Source organism: Protomyctophum parallelum, assembly GCF_964188405.1.
Source record: "Protomyctophum parallelum genome assembly, chromosome: 18".
In the NCBI taxonomy this organism is placed as follows: domain Eukaryota; kingdom Metazoa; phylum Chordata; class Actinopteri; order Myctophiformes; family Myctophidae; genus Protomyctophum; species Protomyctophum parallelum.
Window position 1 is genome coordinate 16746575 of NC_139716.1, and position 26425 is coordinate 16772999.

At 42.7% G+C, this 26425-nt stretch overlaps 2 protein-coding genes across 4 annotated transcripts; both read right to left on the reverse strand.

Moving 5' to 3' along the window:
- Positions 1–773: 773 nt before the first annotated feature.
- Positions 774–26425, reverse strand: f13a1b (coagulation factor XIII, A1 polypeptide b). Of its 2 annotated transcripts, none has more exons than XM_083789260.1 (15): positions 26329–26425; positions 22717–22943; positions 20506–20694; positions 17798–18046; positions 16876–16994; positions 15662–15769; positions 14417–14591; positions 14030–14168; positions 13768–13871; positions 13048–13136; positions 12656–12809; positions 5427–5702; positions 4024–4184; positions 2800–2936; positions 774–2084 (listed from the first exon to the last, which is right to left on the reverse strand). In XM_083789260.1, exons 2-15 carry the CDS (start codon positions 22928–22930, stop codon positions 1943–1945), a joined length of 2256 nt encoding a protein of 751 aa, XP_083645386.1. In that variant the 5' UTR covers positions 22931–22943; positions 26329–26425; the 3' UTR covers positions 774–1942. The 2 variants fall into 2 exon arrangements, with proteins under 2 accessions (XP_083645386.1, XP_083645387.1); XM_083789261.1 differs by having other exon boundaries at positions 22717–22938; positions 26329–26406.
- Positions 9376–11839, reverse strand: LOC310875855 (uncharacterized protein). 2 transcript variants are annotated; one of them, XM_083789266.1, is made up of 3 exons: positions 10383–11839; positions 9685–10328; positions 9376–9602 (listed from the first exon to the last, which is right to left on the reverse strand). In XM_083789266.1, the coding sequence occupies exons 1-2, from the start codon at positions 11538–11540 to the stop codon at positions 9864–9866; spliced, it is 1623 nt and encodes a 540-aa protein (XP_083645392.1). In that variant the 5' UTR covers positions 11541–11839; the 3' UTR covers positions 9376–9602; positions 9685–9863. The 2 variants fall into 2 exon arrangements, with proteins under 2 accessions (XP_083645392.1, XP_083645391.1); XM_083789265.1 differs by having other exon boundaries at positions 9685–11839.

Sequence of the window (26425 nt, forward strand, 5' to 3'; positions counted from 1 at the left end):
TATTAACTTTAGGAAGTATTAAGTTGTTTTTGAGTGGTGCAACCACTCCAAGGAACAGCAATGTCCGTGTTCACCTATGTACCACGAGTATGACTATTAGTACCAGTAGGGGGTGCTGTTGTGTCAGAAACAGAGAGAGAGAGTGCTGCACTGTTGCCTGCTAATGAGAGAGAAAGATAGAGAGAGAGAGAGGAAAGGGGGGAAGGGGGGGAGGGAGTTGCAACACTCAGTTCACACAGGTGTGATTTTTGAGTGGTGCAACCACTCCAAGGAACAGCAATGTCCGTGTTGGTTCACCTATGTACAGTATGTGTTGGTTCATGAGCACGAGTATAACTATGACTACCAGTAGGGACGCTGTTGTGCCAGAAACAGAGAGAGAGATAGTATTAGTGCTGCACTGTTGCCTGCTAATGAGAGAGAGAGAGGAGAGGGGGAGAGGGGAGTTGCAACACTCAGTTCACACTGGTGTGATTTTTTTATTAGCATATGCGTTACATAATTCCATAGGGCTAGACCACATGGACATATGACATCATCAACTTGCGACGGGAGCAGTCCCTATTGACTGAAAGATTATAGTATAATATTTTAAGTCATATTTGTCTTATTAGCCAGGGATCCTTTTAATTTTGTATTCATCTTTAGGGCCCTTAATCACACCATAGAAAGCACAACTGCCTGTCATCCCTATCTACAGATGTTTATAAAATATAAATCATATGCATTTGTTGTATCCTAATAGAATAGAAGAAAACAATACAGTACACACATTGGGAACAGACATTTTAAGTCATACGTTTTATTTGGTTGGTAAAACATGGAAGAAATATAGGGTTTACAGGTACAAAGAAGTGGAAATAGTAACTTCATGTAGGATCAATGATATTGTTGAAACTAGTGCTTAGCCCTATCTTTGAAATTTAACAGAAAAAATGTAAAAGCTCGTGGAATGTAAAATGCAAAAAAAATATTCCATAAAAAAAAAAGTCTTAACCACAAATAGCAAATGTCATTGTTATGTTTCCCAGATTTATGATAAAAAGAATATCACAACTTGTAATTGACAAATGTCAATGGACAAAAAAACTTATTGAAATTAAAGTAGTATACGGTAGTTGAGAAAAACCTCAAACATGACCGATTAGAGGGGAATGAAACCCTAGGCTGACTCTGAAGTTTGTTTCTCCTTTAATCTTGACACACATACGGGTATTTCGGGAGCCCTTCGAAGTAGTCGGCTGACATTTAAAGAGTGGATCAAGTCGATAAAACAATGAAACCAACGATGAAAACTAGGAATTTTCAAAAACCCTGACTTTTGACGACTTCTGCACCCGGTTCCCATTAGTTTCAACTGACTGTTTAGCCCTATTTCAAAATGGTGCAGACCTCATCTGCCGCATGTGTAGGCAGAAGAAAAAAGGTTAAAAGGGTAAACCTTATAATACACTGATGTAAGCCGTCATGCAGCTGCGGCTAATACATGATAGGTTAGATTTAGGTGTGTCAATGTGCAAGCACTGACGGTCGTCGGCAGTATTGTCAAAATAAAGTTGGCCTAGGGTTTAATTCAAAAGTAGCAGTGACATGTTGATGGCAGAAGCTACTATTACACCAAAAACACACTTAGGGTAACATAGCAGGTAGAAGCAGTCATACAGCACTAACTCCTTTATGTATGTTTTTAAAGGTCTACTACGGTTTTGCTAATCGTAAAAAAGTTATACCATTAAATGTTACAAAACAATAAGCTATTATTTCGTCTTACCCTTAAATGCTACCTCTTCATGCCGCCCTACATTTTCAACAATACAGTTATTACTTGACACTAACAAATGCTGGAGTTTGAACTCTTAGTTTCGTGGTCCACACGCCGTTACTGGGCTTCTGTGTTTTTGCAGGCCAGTAGCTGGGGGTTCCAGTGCTCCCGTGGTATTCTCTAAGGCTTTATGTAGATGGATATCTTGCCATACACTTGTCTGATGGCAGGACAGTCCAGACTGGCTATCAGCCTGGTTGGTCCTGCTCTCCTGGGGGTGAAGCGCTCCGTGATGGTCAGACTAGAGCTTGCCGGGATCATACTGTGGATGAATTTAACTGGATTAGATTTTCTTTAGTATGTGTCTTTCTCATAATAGGAATGACACTTTCACTGAATTCATTTTTTTTTGGGGGGGGGGGGGCTCCAATGCATGGCTTTTCGAAATTACGTCATAGGCCAGCCAAGTCTATGGACTTTTAACGTTTGTTTGGAGCCTATAATTATAAATAAAACCCATCACCACCAGCCAAGTCTTAATGTTTGTTTAGGGCTGTTTCGCAGGCCAAGTCTATGGACTTGTTTAGGGCAGTAAAGGGCAACGTATAAGACGTCATCTGGCTGATACTGCCCTTGTTGAGCCCCTCACTTCACATAACTGTGATTTTTTTTGAGGGACTACTATATACAGCTTTTGTCCCCACACGTCTCAATATTTGCCATTGACAATGAAAAGAGAAATTAGGTCAAATGTCCGCCAAATATGAAGTAGATTTGGACGATGGCAAGAGCGCCCCTCACTTAACACGGGTGTGATTTGAATTATGTATATAACTCATTCAGAATGAATGAGACTTGCGGTCGATTAAAGTGCAATGTATTGGTTAAACTGATGATGATTGTTTTGCATCACCAAGACCAACAAGTCTCCCAAATTCTGCTTTTCAACTGGCATCTCTCTCTCTCTCTCTCACACACACACACACACACACACACACACACACACACACACACCTACAAATAAACGTTCTGCTCACCTGTAATGTTTGACAATGGGTGGCATGACCCCAGGTCCCTCCATGCGAATGTAGACGTCCTCCAGGCTGAATTTGAAGGGATTGGTGAATTCCACAATGGCCATCATTTCCTCACTCACCCTGGCCACGCCTGACACCTGCAGTACACGCCGTGAGAAGCATGACAGACTGGGTTGAATAACTTTGAATATTCTGCAAGGAATTCTGGCAGCGTGCACAAGCATGAGTATTAGTTTGTGTACACTGGAACAGGTGCGTACAAGTATAGTGACTGTTAGCAATTAGCATTTTATACACTTTCACTTTGCCTTGTAGTTTATACTTGCACAACGTCCTGACACTAACAAATTTATATTTTCCAAATTTCATGCAAAGGCCACTTGTAATTCGGCTAACATTACTTCTTCACCTTGATCAATGCAATGTCTCAAATCAGAACTTTTGAAAGCACTGATTGTCTTTGGGGTATTTCAGTTTGAATTATGGAACACCCTAGTAGTATCCCGATTCTGGGTCATTCTGGTCATTCTTCTCATTATAGTCTAACATTCAGCAAAACATATTGTAGGCAAACATTCGTCTAAAATAGCAGCTCTACAAGCTCACAGCGCGTCACATTGTGACACTTTGGTGTAGGGGGAGAAAAGGAAGGGGCCGGGCCATTTGAAAATAACCGATGCTCACATTGCGTCGCAGCTATTTTCAAAATATTATTTTACATTTGATAACTTTAGCTTTTGGTACTTTTAAGTACATTTTTAAGCCAATACTTTTGTACTTACTTAAGTACATATTGAATTCCGGACTTCTAGAGTACTTGTAACAGAGCATTTTCTACCATCGTAGTATTGACACTTTTACTGAAGTTTAAAAAAAATTAGTACTTTTTTTTCCACTGGTTGAAAAAGCCAATTCCACCATGTGGTTGGAATTGGCTTTATGTACTCTGAATAACTCTTCTCTACTTCGTTCAGAGGTGTTAACAGATGATGCAAATTAGGGCTCTGTTCCATTTAGTGTACAGTGGTTCTCAAACGTTTTAATTTCAAGGACCGCCATAACTCTGAGAGTGTACAAATGGACCCATTTGTACACTCTCAGAGTTACACGCCCGTACGGGGGCCATTTGGAACCCACTCAATTAAGGACACTCCTGAGACCCACTGTTGTAGCAGTGATTCTAGTGAGCATAGAGTGTACATATTAGAGCCCATTGTGTTTGACCTTGACAATGAGTTTTGGAGAGTGCAGGGTGACGTCTTTCATGCTGGTGACGATCTGGCCGGTCTCCTGGACCTTCCCCGTGGCGATGAAGTGGAGGTTCGCCTGCTCCACCAGCTGCCTCATGTAGGTCTTAGCGCTCACCTGCACCACCTCCGTCACACCTGGCTCACGCACGCACGCACGCACACACACACACACACACACACACACACACACACACACACACACACACACACACCCACAGCACAATGATTCGTCTCTGCTTGTTCTGTAGCAGGAGGTCATTTTCATTTGTGTATAGGCTTATATGCTGCTGTTTTAAGGAGTAAATTATTGACTTTGAGGATATTCATGTTTTTTTTATTATTATTATTGTTTCTGTTTGTATCAAATAGTAAAGTGCGGACACATCGGAAAGAGAGGACAGAGAGGGGATTAGATTAGGACATGACTCCCCAACAACTTTCTAGTCCTACAGTCTGTAGGCCTATAGGTGCCATAAAGAGGAGACCCATCCTAACATCCTAAATAGGTCTCGGGACCAGTTGATCTTAAAGGTTTTATGACATTCATTTTCATTTATTTTTCATTTTCTTTTTTCTTTTAGGTTTTATGACCTCAATTACACCTAAACTTAAACCTGAACTTTGAACATTCAGTGGATTTTCTGTGGTCTGAAGTTTTCTTTGGGTTTTTTTGGGCCTTTTGAGCTACAATGAAAACAGGCAACACAGTGAAACAGTGACATCTGCTGGCAAATCCCATTGACATATATGGGATTTGCAGTAAGTGATGTCACTTACTGCCGGCAAATCAGAGCACCTGTTTGAGCCAGAAAACCCCAGATCACAGAAAATCTACTGAATGTTAAAAGTTCATGTTTTTTGGGTGCAATTGAGATTAGAAAACCTAAAAAAAACAAGAACAAAAACCTTTTTTTTAATGTCACAATCCCTCAATCCCACAATCAAGGGCAGGATCATGTACTGTACCTGGCTGTATTTGTCTTTTGGCGTGCAATGAAACCCACGCAAACACAGGGAGAACATGCAAACTGTTTTTTTTTGCCTGATTGAGGATCTAAGGACAGTCCTTTAAGACTGCAACAGTGGTGACTGGTTGAGTGACCACCAGGCCACCCCTTAACTTTAATACTTTTGAAACCACAATCCCTTACATCAAACTGCTCTTGACAGCGTACAAATGGAATCCAATTAACCAAATGAGGGTCCAATTTAGTTCCATTTGTACACTCAGCGTTACAGACCCATAAGGGTCCATTTGGAGTTTAACTATCAATCATTTATTTAGCTGGGGACCCCCAGGAACCCCCATCAAGGACCCCCCCCTCCCCCACATTGAGAACCACCTTATCCGACCTATACAACCAAGCCACACTCAACTGCTGTTTGGTTCGATGGTGACGTTGGGGGTCTTGAACAGGAACTCGGAGCTGGTGACCCCGGTGTAGTACACCACCCTCCCGCTGACGTAGGCGTCGACGGTGCGCCGCTGCTTGCTGCCGTTCCTGAACTCCAGGCGGAGCTCGAAGTCCTGCCCGATGCTGGTCTCCAGGGTGGGCATGAGCAGCTCCACGTCGGCCTCGGGGGGGTCGGACTGCTCCCGGTGGCAGCCGTACTCCTCTGCCTTCTCCAGCACTGTGCGCTCCTCTGTGGTGCCTGATGGATGGGGAAGTATGAGGACCGCAATGAGTCAGGAATATAGGGGGTTCCAATTTACAATTACAATTTATAGTGGAATGTGTGTACAATGAAACTGAGTATACACTATAGAGTGCTATGTCTACATAAAATGCTATCTAAAGTACATAAATGTAGTCTTTGCATACTGTAGGTGCTACGCAAATGCTACGGGCTAAATACTGTTAAACCAACAAATCGGTTAAAGCCTTCAGCATTTTTCAATGACCTCTTACCCGAGAGAGATTTTTTCAGACAGTGACCCTTTTAAATCCTCAAAATGTAGTCAACTTAACCGTTGGCTCTGTACTTGGTCGGCTCTTTTTCCCGGGTGCAGTACTTAGCTTAGACTAGTCATTTGGTTAGACCAGTCATTAGTCCTACAACTACAACCTATCTCAAACCCTCACCCTAAACCTAACCTCCCACGGGGCAGCACACCTAAACCTAACCTTAACCCATGTCTAACCAATGACTAGTCTAAACTAAGTATGCACCCCCTTTTTCCCTCTGCACGCTGCGAGGCATTGTGAGCTTGTAGATCTGCTATTTTCGGCTAATCACAAAGGTTTACCCCCTGCAGTAAATCTGAGGACCCCTAGGGGTCCCAGACCCACTGCGGAAGAGCCCTGGTTTAAGCGATTAGGAAAATATATTGATTTCACTTATTTACATTAAAATGTACCCCCTCCTCTGGTCATTTTATCCCTACTACTTCTGGTTACTGAATTAAATGGTAGACTGTTATTTTGGGCAAATCTTCTAAATTCCTGATTCAATGTGTATATCAAAATGGGTGAAATTCTTGTTTGTGCAGGTTCTCAATATTGCAGTTAATGGTAGTGAGTAAAAATTGAAGAAGGAACATACAAATGCATAAAAACAGCAGGTTTATAAAAAACACAAATCATAAATATAAAAGGAACCTCTGGTAGCCTACTATAAACTCACCTAACTCTAATGCCATATTCAAATCTGCCACACATAATTATTTATACTTTACACTATTATAATGTTTTCTTGTGAACACTCATTCAGAGTGCTCTTTGCTGCTTGCGTAAAACAATTTAAAGAACAACTGGGTGCATTTAATATAGCACTGTATATTGTATTGGCATCTGCCATAGACAGCTCAGTTTTGGAGAGTAAATTGTACATCAATAAATGGTAATTAGGCTTTATGCAGATTCATTCGGTACCATTTTTATTGCTGCTACCATGTCGAGGATCCAAAACAAACTTTACTTTACTCTTGTGTAGGCCTTCTTGTATATGAGTCAACACTAAAACAATGTTGACGTTCTTGAATGAAAACCAGCAAGTTTTAAGTCAGTGAAGGTATAATTATGTAGACATTAATTTTCTTTTGTTTCAGGTTCATGGCTACATTTCTCAAGGAGAGATCCAGTGTCTTTCCAAGTTGAGCAAATATTTGAGTTAAAAACGTTTGCTCTGAAAGAATTAGATTTGATCTGCTATTTTTGAGGGGCGCTATAAGGTTTAATGTTTGTCTTTAGTTCAATGTTTTGTAAACGCCATTGACAATGAAGGGAAAATGTATGTCATAATGTGCCTCGAGGCACATTATGAGACAATATGACGTAATGATCATTACGTCATATTGTCTCTTTATTGTTAATGGCGTTCAACGTTTGTGTTTGCACTGTTTGTTTTACATCACAATTACATCACCTAATCAACATGAGTTAGACTTAAATATATTAGCGCCCCTCACTTCACACGGGTGTGATTTTTTCAATAGCTAAAATATAACATAATGCTTAAAACACCAAACACATCAGGTTAAGACCTGAGGTCAATTCTACAAATCCCTTCTAAATCAGGTTTAAAGTGGCTGATTGATGTTTGTCAAGGACCTCCAAACCAATATGTATTTGGCCGCGGATCCCCATCTCAAAATGTTTTATTCCAGGGACCTCCAGAAGCAAAGATTTGAGTTAAAAATGTTCCCTTAAAAAATATATACATCATATTCAAGACTTGCCAAAATGTTCACTGGGTTTTTCAAAAATAGCAGATCTACAAAGCTCATATCGCTTTACACTTGATTTGATTACCATAGTAAACATTTTCATGAACACTAATTTTGCTATCGCTAGTTTAAATACCTTTTTTAAATCATCACGATATGCGTTTAGTAAATTGTGCTTCCGTTCATTTTAAAATGAAGGATAATCTTTCTAGGCTTTCTACTGGTTCTATACTGAGTGAAGACCCGCCCTCGCTGACGTTGCAGCCAATAGTAGCAGTGGTGGAAAAAGTACTCAAATGTTTTACTTAAGTAAAAGTATCAATACTGCAATGTAGATGTACTCCGTTACAAGTAGAAGTCCCGTATAAAAAATGGACTCAAGTAAAAGTGCAAAAGTATCGGTATCAAAATGTACTAAAAGTAAAAGTGCTCCTATTGCAGAATGTCCCAATTCACGCAATGAAAATGTGTACCAAATATTTTGAATATAGTTGATCTACAAGCTCACAATGCGACACATTGTGAGCTTGTAGATCGGCTATTTTCAAATGGCCGAAATGTATATAGGGCATGAAGTGGTTAATGTATACGTTTTGTAATGATAATCCAAATCTACAAACTAGTAATTTAAGGCTTTCAAATAGTTGTAGTGGAGTAAAAGTAAAAGTAGAGAACTTAAAACAGTACAGCATAAATGTACTTAAAGCATAGATGTACTTAAATATACTTTCCACCACTGAATCGCGGTCGTTTCCGGGGTCATTTCGGAACATCCGGAAATTTAAACATGGCGGATTTACAATTCACAGAAAAGTTGTCTTCAAAATGGTCTGTAGAAACCAATGGGGGCTCCAGTTTGTCCATACATGTATGGGGAATAAATGGCATCATGGTGAGAGGATGCTATAGCAGACGCTGGGCATGGGAACAGAGAGAGGGCAGGTTAGATGTCCGGGGCAACAGTGGTCGCTACAGGTGCTGGACCTGAGATAACAGAAACAGGTGTTGTGGATGTTGAGCCTCAAGCCCCAGTAGTGCATAACTAAATCAGACACAAAGTGGTACCGCTACGCAAGTAAATTAACACATAAGAGAACTCTAGAAAATGTTATTCCTTTACTAAGTCCCTCCACCAATACACACCAAGACATTTCTGTTCATTACTTGCGCAAGCAGAGTACGCAAGTATTGTGGTCGTGCTGCCTTTTTTTTGCGTATGCTCGGAGGTGTATATATACCGATGTTGATGATGATTTTTGCGATTATTAGCCAGCTAGTGTCTGTACACTAGCTGGCTAAGACAGGCCCTCATGGTGTCCCATGAGGGCCTGTCTTAACCACATGCTCTTTGTGAGTCGCAAGGATCCGCTTACATCTCCCTTCTCTCTGAACTGCGACATACCAAAGCCTACACAGGTTGTGCAGTAGACACGTTGTGATTGGCCAGTCGCTGTGATTGACAGCCTAAACCTAACCCTAACCTTAACCTCAGTAAAACTATACCTAACCCTAACCTTAACCTCAAGAAAACTATACCTAACCCTAACCTTAACCTCAGTAAAACTAAACCTAACCCTAACCTTAACCTCAAGAAAACTATACCTAAACCTAACCTTAACCTCAGTAAACTTAACTTGCCCGGGGGCATGGTTATAGCCTCTGAACTCGGGTTCCCCGTCTCTCTTTATACAGTTCTAATAACTAATAAAAAAGCAATGAATAGCACACAAAAAAAAAGATTACTCAAACTTTGTGCTGTTGTATAACCTGTTATTTTTTGGCTCTCCAGTTTCTTCCGAACAGTGTTACGGGTTCCAGTTCCTGATGGCACTGAAGGTCCTCAGGGTTAGATGCTGGGGACCTCCAATGCCTCAGAATCTGAGGCACTAGAGCCAGTGTCATGGTACTGGACCAGTGGGACCACTACCTAGAGCCAGTGTCATGGTACTGGACCAGTGGGACCACTACCTAGAGCCAGTGTCATGGTACTGGACCAGTGGGACCACTACCTAGAGCCAGTGTCATGGTACTGGAACAGTGCCATCCAGAGGTTGGTATGGGGAGTTGCCCATTCTTATCCTTATGTTTTTCTCATCCAACAACCTCGTTGTCTCGAGCTAGTCTCTCCCTCCCCCATTCCTCCTGCATCAATGTTGCATGGTTCTCAGGTCTTGCTCGATGAGATACAGTTGCTTCTGGAGCTGTATATTCTTCTTGACCAAATCCTCTTTCTCTACGACTAGTCCATGTCTCTCCTTCGCCCATTGCTCCTGCTGTATGCTAAATGCCAAGTGCCAACGAGTCTCCTTGTTTCTCAGCTCTTCCTGGATTTCCAGCAGCTGGTCCCGTTGTTGCTTCATCCTAGCCAAAGGCTCATTTCCTCCCTGTAGTAGTTCCTGACCCTTCCCCATGCACCAACAAGTACCTCTGGTTGTCAGTTCTTCCTGCATATGATTCAGTTGGGTCTGTAGTTGCCTATTCTTCATCGCCAAAGCCTCATTGTCTTGTGCCATCATTGCCTGTTTATCCTTAAAAGCCTCATTGTCTCGTGCCATCATTGCCTGTTTATCCTTAAAAGCCTCATTGTCTCGTGCCATCATTGCCTGTTTATCCTTAAAAGCCTCATTGTCTCGTGCTATCATTGCCTGTTTATCCTTAACCTGAACCTCGTCGTCGGTTCTCATCTCTTCCTGGGCAATGCCTATTTGGTTCCTAAGTATAGTAAGAGTACTTGTATTCTTATTTGGAGTCTCATTTCCGTCAGATAGTCGTCTCTGTCTCTGGTCCCTCAACTCTTGAAACCGAGATCTCGGTATCGGCTCTTCCAAAATGTCGGGTTGCCGAAGTGGCTTGTCTTGTCGATGCCTGTCCTTGTCGATGCCTGTCTCCTGCAGCAGGCACTGTATAGTCGCTTTAATGTGCTGATCTTCCTGGATGTGGTCCAGTTCCGGACTCCGGACTCGTTCCGGACTCCGGTTCTGGAGTGAAGTCTTTCTTGCCATGTCTCCATCTGGTGCGCGTTTATTCCCCGATTTCACCTGATCCGTGTGCCATGGTTCTTTGGTTCTCAGTTCTACCTTGCATTCTAGTTGGTTCTGGAGTTGCCCATTCTTCTTAGCAAAAGCCTCATTTTCGCCAACTAGTTGTTGTCTCTCTTTTATCCATTTATCCTGCTCCGTGCCAAACAGAGCATCTCTGGATCTCAGCTCTTCCTGTGTGATTTCCAGTTGTTTCTTGAGTAGTGTATTGTTCTCAGCCAAAGCCTCCTTTTCTTCGGCTAGTTCCTGTCTCTCCTGACCCCATTTGCCCTGCTCATTGGACCAACGGGCATCTTGGGTTCTCAATGTTTCCTCGATGACGTCCAGTTGGTTCTGGAGTTCCCAATTCTTCTTAGTCAACTCCTCCTTTTCTACAGCTAGTCTCTCCCTCTCCCATGACGTCTCCTGCTCCATGTGCTGAGGCGATTTGGTCCTCGCTTCTTCTTGTGCGTTCTTCCGTGGTGTCCTAATAATCTGGCGCTGCGGCGTATTCTCCGTGATTGCGCCGAGTGTCTCGGATGTGCCTCTCGTGCTGAAGCCACCTTTGATGGCGGTGATCTCCTCCTCCCTCTCCTTCAGCCTGGTCTGGAGCTCTAGGAGGTTCTTATCCATGGCCTGGATGTGGTACTCTTTCACTGTGCTCTCCTCCTCCATGGCTTTGATCTTTCGCTCTGCGGAGAATAGCTTTTCATACGACGACTGCAGTTCCTTCTTCATTGCGTAAAGCTTTTCCTTGGCGCTCTCTAAATGGTGTTTGATCAGGATAAAGTTCTCATTATCATGCATCTTTAAGGCATTCCTCTCGACGATGGGTATAGTCCTCAGAATGCAGTAGCTCTATTATTTATGCCTTGGCCGTGACGTAACGCAGGCGTAGCACAAAACGATTGCCCAAATATGGACTCCCAGGCTTAACTAACCTGATCCTAGGCCAGCCTGAACTATCACGTAAAGAGCACTTCAGTTCGTTGTGTTTCCTCCGCAGTGGAGCAGAGCGCACAGACACACACGTCACACACACAAACACATTATACGGGTCTTCTCGGATCCACTCGGGCATTACACATATAATGTTTGATGGCAGTGTTGTTGTCGACTAAGATTAAAAATGTTAGTCGACTACCTTTTTTCACTGACGAAAACTAAACGGAAACTACAGTAAATGAAAACTAAGCTATGATGACTAAAACTAAGACTAAATGTATTGACAAATTTGTCAACAGATAGAAACTAGACTAAAATGTTAGGATATAGTGTCCACTATAGTGGACAAGAGATCCAATAGAAGTCATTTTACACTTGGTTGCATGCTGAAAATAGCACATCTACAAGCTCACAATGCATTGCGCTGCGACGCATTGTGAGCTTGTAGATCACTGATTGTCAGACCCACAGTTCCGCAGGGATGCGGCCGATTCCGACCCTGCCCAAGTGACACACGGCCCCAGACCCGTGCAGGTCTCGGGTCCTCTCTGGCATTTTCGGAATCGGGAGCCCCTGTGAAGAGCTCTCCACAATATCTCAGAGCCAAAATTTGTAAATTTGTGGATTTTAATATTGATTAGAAAACGTAGCGCAATGTTATACTTCAGCTATTGAAACTTAGAAGATCTACAAGCTCATAGCTTTTAGATCTGCTATTTTTTAAAATGTAGTGCAAATTCTTTCAGAGCCAACGTTTTTAACTAAAATCTTTGCTTCTGGGACAACATATTGTCAGATGGGGGTCGGTGGCCAATTACATATAATCTTGGGGGTCCTTGACATGAAAATGTTTGAGAACCACTGTCAGGGTTTTTCAGGAAACGGTCAGGATTTAGAAGACATTTGTAGAAGGTCTAAATGGGTTAAGTATAACATTTGAGTACTTTTTCCCCACCACACTGGCCCTTCATTCTGACCTTCAGGGAACTTGTACTGGTCGGTGATGTCGCGGCGGGTCTCCTGTCCGGGGCTCTTGGTCAGAATCAAGCGACCCACGTGGGAGCGGTTCACTCTGACAGGCTGCATGGTGCCGTCGCTGCTCCGCGAGTAGAACACCACGTCACTGTTCACCTGTGGAGGGAAGGAGAGAAAGCAGACGGAAGCCATTATGTTATTATTAATACAACATTTCAAAGCAATAAACAAAAACAGAACAGCAACATTTTGGTTAAAAACGGCCATAGCCGTCGGCTATGGCCAATTCGGCTAATTCACCCCAAGATAAAAAAAAATCTATCTGATTCCAATCTGCATATAGGCCAAAACGGTCTGAAACATCTTAAAAAAACACTCTTTGTGTGGAGCTTACCTCAGCAAACACAAACGCTGCGTCGAATGGAAAGCATATCTGACCATGCTTGATGGCTTGGACAGATGCAGGACCACACCTGTACATTCCTGATTGGAACAACAAAAAACGATTTGGGATCCAGAAAGGCAAATTAAATTTAGAACATGTTCGATTCCATAGCTTAGTCGACTAGTAAATTAGGCAACTAGTCAAGTAGTAAAAATCACACCCGTGTGAAGTAAGTGGTGCAACTCCGTGTGGGGGTCCCCACTGTACCCTCCACTGTACTGTACTGTTTCTGTACTGTCACTGCACACCCGAAATCACAATATATACAGTTAATATGTGTTTGTGTGTGTGTTAGGTTGCGCACAGGTGGTGAAAAACAACCATGCTGTTTTCGTGCTCAGATGCACCCATCCAGCCAGGCAGCCAGCCACGGTAGCCACCCACCCACCCACATATATATAGTCACTTAAGGAAGTGGTTGCACCACTTAAAAATGACACAATGTTGCCTCTTTCATATTATTATTTGACAATTTGGCCAATGTTTGATCCGTTTGTATAGTGTGCATGCGTGCCAAATAGCCAATTGTCAAAAAATGCAGAAGTGAAGTGTTGAAGTAGGAGGAGCTGGGTGTTGTATGAGCTGGCTGACCATTGGTCAGCTCTGCAAGCTGATCAAAAAGGCTGAGAATCAAAGAGAGTGACGGAGAGTAGTGACTGTCCTCATTACCATCGCTGGTCTCTTGTGGCGTAGCGTCCACACACTGCCAGCCCCCAAACCCTGGTGGCAGGTCAGGCCTGGACATGTAGCTCTCATTCCAGCAGTGGTAGTTCCTGGACAAAAACAAGCAAACATTTAAAGCAGTGGTTCCCAAACCTTTTCATGTCAAGGACCCCCAAATTGACACTAATTAGCCCGCGGACCCCCCATTTGAAGAGATAATGCCATGGACCCCCCCCCCCCCCCCCCTTCTAACAGTTTCTAACAGTACCAGATGGAGTCTCTGGTGCGGTGGCGGTCGACGCGGCCGTTCTCGTCCAGGATGATGTCGGTCTTCAGGTTGCCGTCGTTGTCGTGGGCGGAGTAGAAGTTGGTGACCACGCGGGCCGGGAGGCCCAGGCAACGGAGGACTGCGGCGCAGCAGGGCAGACGTTGGCAGTGACGGACCGTGCAAAAGGGGGCAAAGAAAGACAACCAAGTTGGAACAAAGTACTGTGTAGGCCAGGGGTGAGCAACTACCGTCGTAGCAAAAAATAGCCGATCTACAAGCAGTGAGCACCACTGAGTGCTGAGTTGTTGTTTTTCTTTTTACGTCAGGCCTAAATGGGTTTAATAATGGGATCATTATCATGCATTTTGCCGTCTCTCTCTCTCTCACAGGAGTTGAAGACGGCGGCGTACACCCAGCACTGCGCGTAGCAGACGGGCATCTTGCTGCTGTGGTAGTTGAGGAGGATCTCTGTGCTGCCCGTCCAGGAGGTGGGCGCCACGCCGTACGTGTAGTCGCCGCTCCAGTTCCCCACCAGCACGCCCTCGTCGTCGCGGGAGTTCAGCTGAGAAACGGGAACGAAGAGGAGGAGGAAGCAGGAAGAGGTGAAATAATTAAGGGCCTTTCTCAAGCCCATTGTTTATATTTAAAGGACAACTTTAGTTTTTTTCAACCAAGGTTCATGTTTTAGGTTGTTATTAGAGAAAGTAAAAGATGAGTCTTATTTTATTTTTCATTTACTGCTTTCTTTCGTTTTAGGGATTTTAGCTCTTTTTGACAGGGGGGCGGGGGCATTCGAGCATGGGGCTAAATATGTATTTTTTTACAACATTTTATGGTGATTTATTTTTGTATTATTTACTATAGTCCTAATAAACCCCAGGAAATTACATCTGGCCACAGCAGATCACAGGATCTACTGAATGTGAAGGTAGCCTACTGGGGGAAGGCTTATACTGTGTGTATAGGCTCAATATGTCAGTTTGACACATTCAATAGATCCCGTGATCTTTTGTGGTCAGATGCAATTTCTTGGGGTTTATTAGGACTATAGTAAATAATACAAAAATAATCGCCATAATATTTTGTAAAAAAATACATATTTAGTCCCATGCTCGAATGCCCCCGCCCCCTGTCAAAAACTGCTAAAATCCCCAAAACAAAAGAAAGCAGCAAATGAAAGAAAATTAACACTCACCTTTTAGTTTCTCTAATAACAACCTAAAACATGAACATTGGTTGAAAAAAACTAAAGGTGTCCTTTAAGCAATATTAGAGAGGGGGTGGTTTAACGTCAGGGCTCGTTCCTGCAGCATCGCAGGCGTGCATTAATGACGTTAAACCACCCCCTCGAGTGTAATATTGCAATTATACAACAGTTTTGTACCCTTAAAACTAAGAAAAAGCTGAAAAAACATTTTTTTAATGACAGATGTAGTCACTATGACCACAAATGTCCCAAGAAACTAGCTAGCCTATAGCCACCAAGTTTGCTGCGCTCTGGGAGAACAGAGCAGCTGAATTCTTTGTTTTGATTAGGTGTGGAGTGGTACTCGTTTGAACCACGGCTAGAAGGCTGTTTCAACCAATCAGATTAATCAGAATATTTTGTAGCAACGTGTATCCATTCCTCACCATGGCAGAGGCCTTTCTCACAATCTTGATGGGGTCTCCTCTGTTGGTGATGGGCATCTCAGCTCTGTCCAAGATGTACAGACAAGCATCCAGGATCCCATAGTCAAACTAAAATAAAGAAATAGAATTAACCAAATGATTAATTATACCGCAGTGTACTGAGGTAAAATAGACACTATGCCTTTTTCCTCAGGCACTATATGACATCAAATTTTCCATTCATTGTCAATGGGAATTTAATGTTTGTGCAGGACAAAAATAGACACTTATAAGCTGATTTGCTCAGGCACTATGACGTACAATTCTCCATTCATTGTCAATGGGAATTGTATGTTTGTGTAGGACAAAGTTTCCTATATTCACTAAAAGCTGACTATAGGAGGGCCCCTCAAAATCAATAGTCCTCACTTGACATGTTGTACAGTAGAAATAAAATATCACAGTCGCAACATTTGAGACCTGCACACTTTTCTGATCTTTGCCTGAAAGGGACGTGCTTTAGTGGCAGAGAAAGGAACTTGCCTAATCTAAAGAAATACTGCATTTTTGCTATAGCATTGCAGTGGTGCATATTTCCGTTGGGCACATAATCGAGATGGTGTCATTATTGTTATTGAATTGCAATAATGTGTGACTTTGCGTGATTTTTGCGAACGCAGTGATTGCGAATGCAGTGAGCACTGACTATGAGACCCTTCAGATCATGTCTGTGTGTGTGTCTGTCTGTCTGTCTGTCTGTGTGTCTGTCTGTCCCGCTGTGACACCACCCGTTCGCCACCAGAGGGCGCAGCTGTAGCACACACACACACACACACACAGTAGAAAACTTAAAAAAATTACTACCGGTAACTAAAAAGAAAAAAAATGTACGTAATTTATTCTAATTGTTGTTATTGCAATTTACGAGCTGCGTTCGCTTCCCGCGTTTGCACGTCTTACTTGTTTTCTAATCCCCTTCTGTGTTTCGGGAACCCCTTTTGGTGTTTTAAGCATTATGTCATACTTTAGCTATTGAAAAATAGCAGATCTACAAGCTCATAGCGCGACACCGAGTGCCACGCTACGAGCTTTTACATATATTTTTGGGGGTCCTTGACATGAAATATTGAGCACCACTGATACAGAAACATGAGGTATTTCAGAAAACTGCCAGGATTTAGAAGACTTTTTTTTTTAATTTCAACGGCAGGCTTAAAATGGGTTTTAACCCCCACCTGTCCATAGTTCCAGGTTCTCTCAGACACGTCATCGGAGGATCCATGGTAGATGATCCCCATCTCGTTCATCACACATTCCTCCTTCTCCTCCTCATTGTCCAGATACACTGCATCTCCTGGAAGAGAGAGACACCATGGCAGGTAAGGCTTTAACCAATCATAGTACATTGAAGATAGTTCAATCGTAGTCTCTTGAATAGTTTTCACTTCGTTTTAATCACAGTTTAGTCACCCGGAATGTCTTAGTGTTAGTTTAGTCGACTAAATATCATAAGATTTTAGTCGAGTAAATCTACAGTTGATTTACTCGACTAAAATGTATTTTGATGCCGTCGTAATGGCTGATTTTACACTTGCTGAAAATAGCCGATCTACAAGTCTTTAGTTTCCATTTAGTTTTCGTCAGAGCCTGCATCTAATAGAAGAATTACGATATTGAGAGGGTAGAAACCGAGCGCTCGAGTGCTATTCATGCAGCCAAGCTGGAGTTGGAAAAGTATCGTTTTCAACGAGGGTGGTGCAAATCAGAGCTATTTTAAGCATATGTGCAACATGACAACTGCTTTAAAGTATTGTACAGTAACAACTAAAGTATCTTTAATGTTTATGTTGTACTATTACTACAAAACAATCTAAAATAAAGGGATTTAATATCAATAAAGCTGGGCTGTTGCCTGAGTCCAATGCATTTCAGCCTACTTCCGGTCCAGGACTTGTCCCAGTTGGTTGTCCCCATGCTCAATGCGTAGTCTATGTAGGAGAGCCGCCATTGGACTGAAGCCCCATGAAGTGAACGCAGTTTGCGTAACTCTGTCTATATCTAAGGCTCTCGTTTTTGTCAGTGAAAACAGGTTAGTCGACGAGCCTTTTTCGTCATAGTACTATCTATATAGTCGACGAAATCAACACTGCCACCAACCTTTGGCCCAGGGATTGAAGAGGATGTACACGTCCTGGCTGTCGTCCCGCCGGGTCCTCCTGACGCCGTAGGGCGTCACCACGGCCACGTAGATGCGGTAGCGCCCCACGATGGCGTCCGCAGCCGGGGTGATGCCCATGGTGACCACGCTGTCGGCTTTGGCGAGGATGCGGCCCGCCCACGAGCTCTGCCGGGCCTGGGTCGGGAAGACGGGGATGTAGGTGCCCTTTTCATACTGGGGGGTGGACCCTGGAAGTAGACACGATCATATGATATCATACGGTACGGTACGGTACGGTACGGTACGGTACGGTACGGTACGGCACGGCAGTGGTTTTCAACCTTTTTCACATCAAGGCCCATTATTGGCAGATTTAGCCTCTCAGACACATGACTTAGAATATTTTGTTGTCATTGAATAAGATTTATTTGTCCGCAAGTCCATGCTGTATTGATGTTGGTACCATAGGAGAGACACGTTGATCAAAATAACAATTCTTCTGTATTCTCTAATTATGTAGACTTCTTGTAGACTTCTTTAACTACAATAACTCTTGAGAGCGTTTTTCAAGGTCCCCCATATGCATTAGGCCGCAGACCCCATGTGTCATATGGAACCAAATGCACCCTTACAGGTCCATTTGCACCCTATTATATACCTGTAAGGGTCAATTTGGTCCCTAACTATCAATCATTTTTCTGAGGACCACCTTTGTGACACCCCCTGGGGGTCCCTGGACCCCACCTTTGAGTATGGGCGTCCACAACTGAACAGAATAGTATAATAGGAATGACCGAGTTCATTATAATGGCAATTATTTAGAGAAATTGTGTGTGGATATTTATATCCTTTTTGTGTATTATGTATCGTGTACATGCACACATTAGAAATATACAAATGAGGGTAGGTGCCCCCCCCCCCCCCCAGGTTGGCAGAGGAAGTGTAGCGCCCAGGATTACATTAGATAATTGACACTGGTTGAAAGGGTTATAAAATCGTGGGATAAAATTCTAGAGAAGAATTATACAAATGAATAAAAAATGTGGGTCGATGGATGGATGGATGGATGGATGGATAGTTACACTGTGTGTATATATATATATCTATATTAACAAGTGAGAAGTTGTCACGTGGCGCAAAAGATGTGCTGTCACGTGGCGCAAAAGATGTGGCACTAGCCAATGAAAAGATGTGCCCATAGCCAATGAAAAGATGTGCCCCCCATACCAACATCTGCGCAGCCGTCACTAGCTCTCAGCCCCCCCTCCCTCTTTGGCTGCTGTAATGTAATCTCCCCTATGGATCTCCCTCTCCGCAGAGAAACTAGGGGGAATAGTGCCTCACCATTTCGCTTATTCCTTCTAAATCTCTGTATTTAAAATATAGGTCACTCAGCGAATGTCTTAGTTACATTAACATTGTTCTTAGAAAGTACTTAATTTGTGCCTAACTACTACGATTAGACAGATCGCGTTTGTTATTTCGCTACTGCCAGTACTTCTGATTGCACGCACACACACACACACACACACACACACACACACACACACACAACACTACCCCGTGTCCCACACACACACAACACTGCCGCGCGGATTTAAGCTGTCAAACCTATTTTGTTAAAGTGAAATATGCCACAGACACTTGCCTGAACTGTGCAGCTGATATATATATACAGCATTGTCATATTTAAAAGGCGCTTTATAGCTTCTCTCAGCTCAAAGCGTGTATGAATAAGGAGATAAATGAACAGCTGACGTCGGTGGGAGAGGACGTCAGCTGTGTGTGTGTGTGTGTGCGCTCGTGTGTGAGAGGGAGGTAAACAGTCAGCAACACGTTAAATTTCTACTTCTACTAAAGAAAGAGGCAGCGATGGAGCCATAAGTCCATATCCATAGATTCGGGGACATAAATTGCGCTAAATACTGTTAAACATGACGTCATCAGCCTGCTGCATCCTCCTAGCTGTTGTGTGCTAAGCTAAATCATCATACAGAACAGTCAACACGGCATTGACCAGGGTTGCCACATTGACTGAGAGGGAAACAAGCAACCAGGTCTATGAAAATGTTAACGGGCCAGATCAAGTCAGAAAATCTGTTAAAGTCAGAGAATAAATCTAGAATAAGCAACAATATTGCTGACTGTCAAACATCATTGTCCAATGTTGTTTTATAGCAGTGGTTCTCAAACATTTTCATGTCATGGACCACTAATATTCTATATATATATATTTATATATATATATTATATATATATATAATATATATATATTTACTATATATACACACCGGTATATATACAGTGTACACAAACCGTATATCTAGGTGTGCCCCGAGATTTTTAGGCTATGAAAAGTGTGCCCTGGGACAAAAAAGGTTGAGTTAAGCGGTGGCCAAAAGGTAGTTCACGATCTACCAGTAACGTCAGATCAGGGGTTTTGTCGGCCAGCGCCAAAAATGCTCCCCGACAGCATAATCGGAGCAAACACCGGGCAGTGTCTATGAGCCATAACGTGTTGACTACACTACACTAATAAGGACACATAATAATAACTAATAACCCATCCGTTACTACATGTGGAGTCAACTCCCGCAATTTCCTTCTTCCCATAGTGCGCGGCAAAGTAACTCTGGGATGAGCGGCCGCAAAGCGGCCGCAAAATTCTAGTATATATATATATATGTATATGATTACATGGTCTCACCGATGACAAACTCAACAGCAAACTTGTCCTCAGAGGCCTTGAAAGGTCGGTCGAAGGTGATCTTTATCTGGAACTCTTGTCCTCGACGGACGATGAGGAAGTTGCTGTTGTAGAGCCAGGTGTGATGCTCCATCTTGTTGACCTCGTCCGTTCGCTTCACAGTGTCCACGTTCAGAATATCCAGGAACTCTGCATGGACAGAGAGAGAGAGAGAGAGACATTGAGGAGGGAGGGTTGACCCATTATGACCTGAGGCCGGTGCTACACGTGTGTGTGTGTGTGTGTGTGTGTGTGTGTGTGTGTGTGTGTGTGTGTGTGTGTGTGTGTGTGTGTGTGTGTGTGTGTGTGTGTGTGTGTGTGTGTGTGTGTGTGTGTGTGTGTGTGTGTGTGTGTGTGTGTGTGTGTGTGTGTGTGTGTGTGTGTGTGTGTGTGTGTGTGTGATGAGACGGGCGTGTATCCTTTTAGGTTGGTTTATTGACTGGTATATGAACGTAACACTCTGGGGTGCGATAGGTTCATATGCATATCTCCACAACTACTACTCTTTGCTAATCATAATATAAATGCCTCTCAAGATTAATCTTACATGATCATATTTGTTATTCTTTGTCCGTTTCCGTGATATGGAAACGTCATGGAAAGGTTTTTCATGGGTAAACTATGGTGTGATCCTCGGTGATAGAGACACAAAAATATGTGTCATGGAACTTTGTCACAAATACATAGGGCTGTAGCGATTAGGGCAGTCGAGGTCACTTCCTTCCTTGCTGGTCTATCTCATGTCCTAGAGAGTCAGCGTCTCAGGGTTGTGGGATCAGTGATTAGGGCAGCGAGACAGGGTCAATTTCCTCGTAAGAGTGCGTAGGTGGTATTCTACTGTTTCCTGATTTGGCTCAAATTCCAGTCATTTCATTCTCACTTTCATGCCAGTTTATCTCCCCTATAGTGTTGATTTTGTCGACTGAAACGAAGACGAAAAATGTTCATCGACTACCTTTTTAGGACTAGGACTAAATATATTGACAATTTTGTCAACAATAAAACTAAGACTAAAACGAAAAATGTTCGTTGACTACCTTTTTTGACTAAGACTAAATATATTGACAATTTCGTCAACAATTTCGTCAACTACACAAAAATGTTATGAAGGGACTAGTGGACAAGATATCCAGTATAAGTCATTTTACACTTAGTTGCATGCTGACAATAGTTTAAAAAGTTTAAAATCAGTCATTACGACGGCTTCAAGGTGATATTTAGTCGACTGAAACTAGACTAACACTAAAACATTCCAGGTGACTAAAATGTGACTAAAACAAAACAAAAAAACTATTCAAGATACTACGACTAAAACTCAAATCTAAATTTGCTGTAAAAAACAACACTGCCTAATTATACATCATCCTATCAAGTTTGTTTGTTGGCGTGTCGAGCTTTCTGTCATGGCACAAGGCCCAGGAAATGTGTCTCAGACTGCAGAATCTGCCCTTCACGTGTCAGTCATGTTGTGCAATGTTTACTGGAAACTGACATCAGTGTGTGGGGGCTTTTAATTATCTTTTGAAGCCAGGGAGGCACAGAGACATTTATTATTATATTAAGTCTCTTCCTCTTTTTGTTCTCTCCTTGCTTGTGTTGAGTGTTTTTCTGACCTTGTTTCTTAACCCATGTTGGTGTTTTAAGCATTGTGTTATACTTGAGCTATTGAAAAATAGCAGATCTACAAGCTCATAGCGCGGCACTGAGTGCCGAGCTCTGCTATCTTTGAAATATCGTGAAAATGTGACACATCTTTGAATATATATTCTTTCAGAGTGAACGTTTTTAACTCAAATCTTTGCTTCTGTGGGGGTTCCTGGAACAACATATTTTCAGATGGGGGTCGGTGGCCAAATAGGCTACATATAATATAATTCCTTGACATGAAATAGTTTGAGAACCACTGACACAGAAACAGGTTTTTCAGAAAACTCTCGATTTAGAAGACATTTGTAGAATCGGTCTCGGTCAACATGGGTTAATTATCAGTTACTTTTCAGTTTAAGTGTGAATCACTGTAGCGCACAGGCTGGATATATTGACACATCTTGTGATTTGGAAAGGCACTTAAATAATAGAAGTTAAAAAGCAGATCAGAAGCAAGCACACGCCCACACACACACACACACATGCACGATCGCGCGCGCGCGCGCACACACACACCATCATCACCTGTTAGGGGTGGATATCCTCTTGGACCCGGAGCGACAAAGGGCTCAAACTCGGGAATGTCCGCCAGGTCGTCGTTGGACATAGCGACGGGGTCAGTGGTGCGACCGCGGTTGGTCAACTTGGGGCGGGGCCCAGAGGGAGTGGGAAGCACAGTGGAGGGGGCGGGCACTGCAGCTATGGCCGCCGCGGCTTCTTCCTCTTGGTCTGACGACATGATGGTCACTGGACTGAGAGAGAGAGGACAGAGAGTCAGCATGTTAGTATGGCACCCTTTGTCCAAACGTGTTTCCCAATGTGTGTTAGGGCGGCAACCGTGTCTTGCTCAAGGGCGCCTTGTTGACCCAATGGCAGGAAGGGCTGCATGGGGATTGAACCCAAAAGGCCACTGTACTCAATCCTGAGCCACTGCCACCCCTTATGTGCCCAATGTGCATATCTGCTTATTGTTGTTGTCCGAGGAAAAAAGCATAATGCAGGAAAAAGAGTCAATGCCATGCATCCTTAATTATCATAAGTTATTTATTTATTTACTAAAACAGTATTTACCCACCAGGCCGTTTCCAGTTAGGCGCAGATTATGGAGGGGTCAATGTTTTTCAAAAAGGGCGTGTGTAAACTTCCCGCATATTTCACAGCATAAAATCACATAAAAGCCTGCATATGTTGCAACCTTTCACATATTTTTGCATATTTCGCAACTTATCGCATATTCCGCATTTATCATTTTTTCCACATATTTTGCAACTTCCCGCAATTTCACCGCATGAAGGGATTTTAGCCCACTGACTATACGTGCTATACTGTTCTGCCTCAACAAGTCTTAACATTGTCGTTGTGAATTCTCAGCACACACACCATGCAGGTGGACTGGCTGTATACCCACCAAACATCTGCCTCACATCTGTGGGCGAAGTGTGTGTGTGTGTGTGTGTGTGTGTGTGTGTGTGTGTGTGTGTGTGTGTGTGTGTGTGTGTGTGTGTGTGTGTGTGTGTGTGTGTGTGTGTGTGTGTGTGTTATTTTCATCCTGGTCTTGTAAATATTGTCTCAGTCTGTGTAGTGTTTGTGGACACATTATCTAGTACAATAAAGAGGAGTAAATGACAGGGCCCGTCGTCCCCAGGCAGACAGTTGAATCATCTGATGGTTGGGTGGGGGGGTGGGGGGGGGGGGGGTGGTGCACATTCATCTGACTGCATTCTGTTTGAATTAAATCATTGCAGTCGTGATGTTAGAAGTTTATTCTAGCGCTCTCACGATAAATCTGCTTTTGACGCCGTGTGAAATAAACCCCAACGAAATGCCTGCGTGACTGAAAGTTTAAGTCATAGAGTCAGAATAAATTGGTCTATTCATATACAGAGACAAATGTAGACAATGAATTAATGTTGTTTATTATAACTGTCGTTTTTTTTGCTGTATAGGCCCAATAGTTGCAGTAAAGTTGGAGAAGGATTACCAGACAGTAATAGTATAATGGTTGTAGTTGTACTGTATAGCTACTGTATGTACAACGTTCCACAATCCTTTTGCAAGTTCCCCCTCCTGGATCTAGTTTAAAGTTTAAAGTTGTTTCCATGAAGCGAGATGCATGCTCAAGTGCAGCCGCGCCACAAAGCTGTCTCGAGATCACATAAAACGCCTATAAAGCTCTAAACTCTAAAAACATCATAAATTCACTTGATGGAAACAAAGACGTACTGAGTGTGACAAAGTGTGACTCAGTGTACCCTTACTGTAACATGAAATGGCACTAAAATAACATCACACACACACACATGCGCACACACACATGCGCACACGCACAGGGCATAGGGGTGTGTGTGTGTGTGTGTGTGTGTGTGTGTGTGTGTGTGTGCGCGCGCACACCTATAAATACATTGTATTTTTTTGTATACAGTATACGTACAGTATTTGCATGCATGTATACTGTATGTATAATGGGGGTATAGGGTGGGCGATGCTGATTATATAATTATGTGGTAAGGGGGCTCTTTAACCATGAAACACAACAACATCTGTTTTCATTAAATCTATGTTTGGGACATAATACGTCAGCTGTGTGGCACAAACACCTATTTGAGAATGGTGGCTGTTACATAACATGGGTGTGTGCTGGTCTGGGAGAAATGTTTTTTGGGTGACAGACAGCATTTAGCCCCGGTCGGTCAATATATATATGTGAGTCACCATGCATTCTGCACAGTGGAAGCACTGTTTGCACCTAGCCCCCGTACCTCATGTGGTGTGGTTGTATACAATATACATGCATGTACACTAAGATCCACACATTCCGTCACTCCGTCTGTCAGTCAGTCAGTCAGGCAGGCAGTCAGTCAGTCAGTCACTCGCTTACTTTCTCATTCAGTCTCTCCACAAACTCACTTAGTCACACACTCAATTGCGTGCACGTTCGCATGCACTCACGCATGGCCGCATGCAAGCATGTGCGCACACACTCACTCACTCACTCACACTAACTTTCACTATGTCTGTCTGTCTCTCTCTCACTCCTCAAGTTGACGCACGCATGCACGCACGCACACACACACACACACACACACACACACACACACACACACACACACACACACACACACACACACACACACACACACACATTTTAACATGAAGCTGAGAATGCTGAGTCAGGAGAGACTTCCAGGCAGTTGTAAAAAGCAGTTCTTTAGGAACATGCCTAGAGGATATTTGGTTGCACCACATACCAGCATTTTACGTAAATAAATAGGGCACGATTACATGTAGTAGGCCTACAGTTCAGTATAAACACAAAAAACATGCACGTCATTGTAGATAGATCTCTGAATATAGACTTAGACAAATATTTTATTATAAGCATACACTCAATAAATAGTATTTTAGACACTCCAGGAAAATGGGTTTATGCGATCGCATAATTTACCGTATAATCAGCCAAATGGCACAGATTATGCAGGGCCCAGGGGTAATTCTTTTTTCAAAAAGGATGCATAATCGTGCAACCCACATATTTAGCAAATTACTGCAAATTTCACATTTTCTCATTTCTCATCATTCCGCCGTGATTATCACCATTTAGCAATTTTTTTGCATATTTCAGAACTTCCTGCAATTTCACTGCATAAAATCACATTAAAAACCTGCATATTTCAATCAAGGATTTTAGCCTGCATAATCAAGGATTTTAAGCCACATAATCAAGGATTTTTTTTCCTGGTGTTTTTCTGGAGGGTCTAGTATTTAGAACATTTACATCATAATGTAAAAACATTATCAAAGACCACAACCAATATATTTCTTTCACAGGATGAATGTGGTTTCAATAAATGTAAAAACGAATTAGAAATTATTAAAGTGCCTTAACGTACTGTACACTAGCTCATCTTGCAGAAATGTTACTGCCAAACTTGATGAGATGATTGGAAAAGTAGATTCAAATAACAAACACAAAAATACACACAAACAAAAGTATGTGACTTTGCAAAACTACTGCATTTTTGGCATGCTATACTTTTGTGTTGTAAATACTTTACGTTTATGGAGTAAGTTACTAAGTTTGAGAGGGATTTTTGGTGCAAAGAAAAAAACAACAACACATGCAGAATATGCACTCACCACAGTAAGAGAGCTGCAGTTGGAATCTGGAGCCAGTCAGTCCTTTGGGGTCTGAGTCCGCTGCTCCGTTGTAGTCTTCTGCTTTCACTTATATACT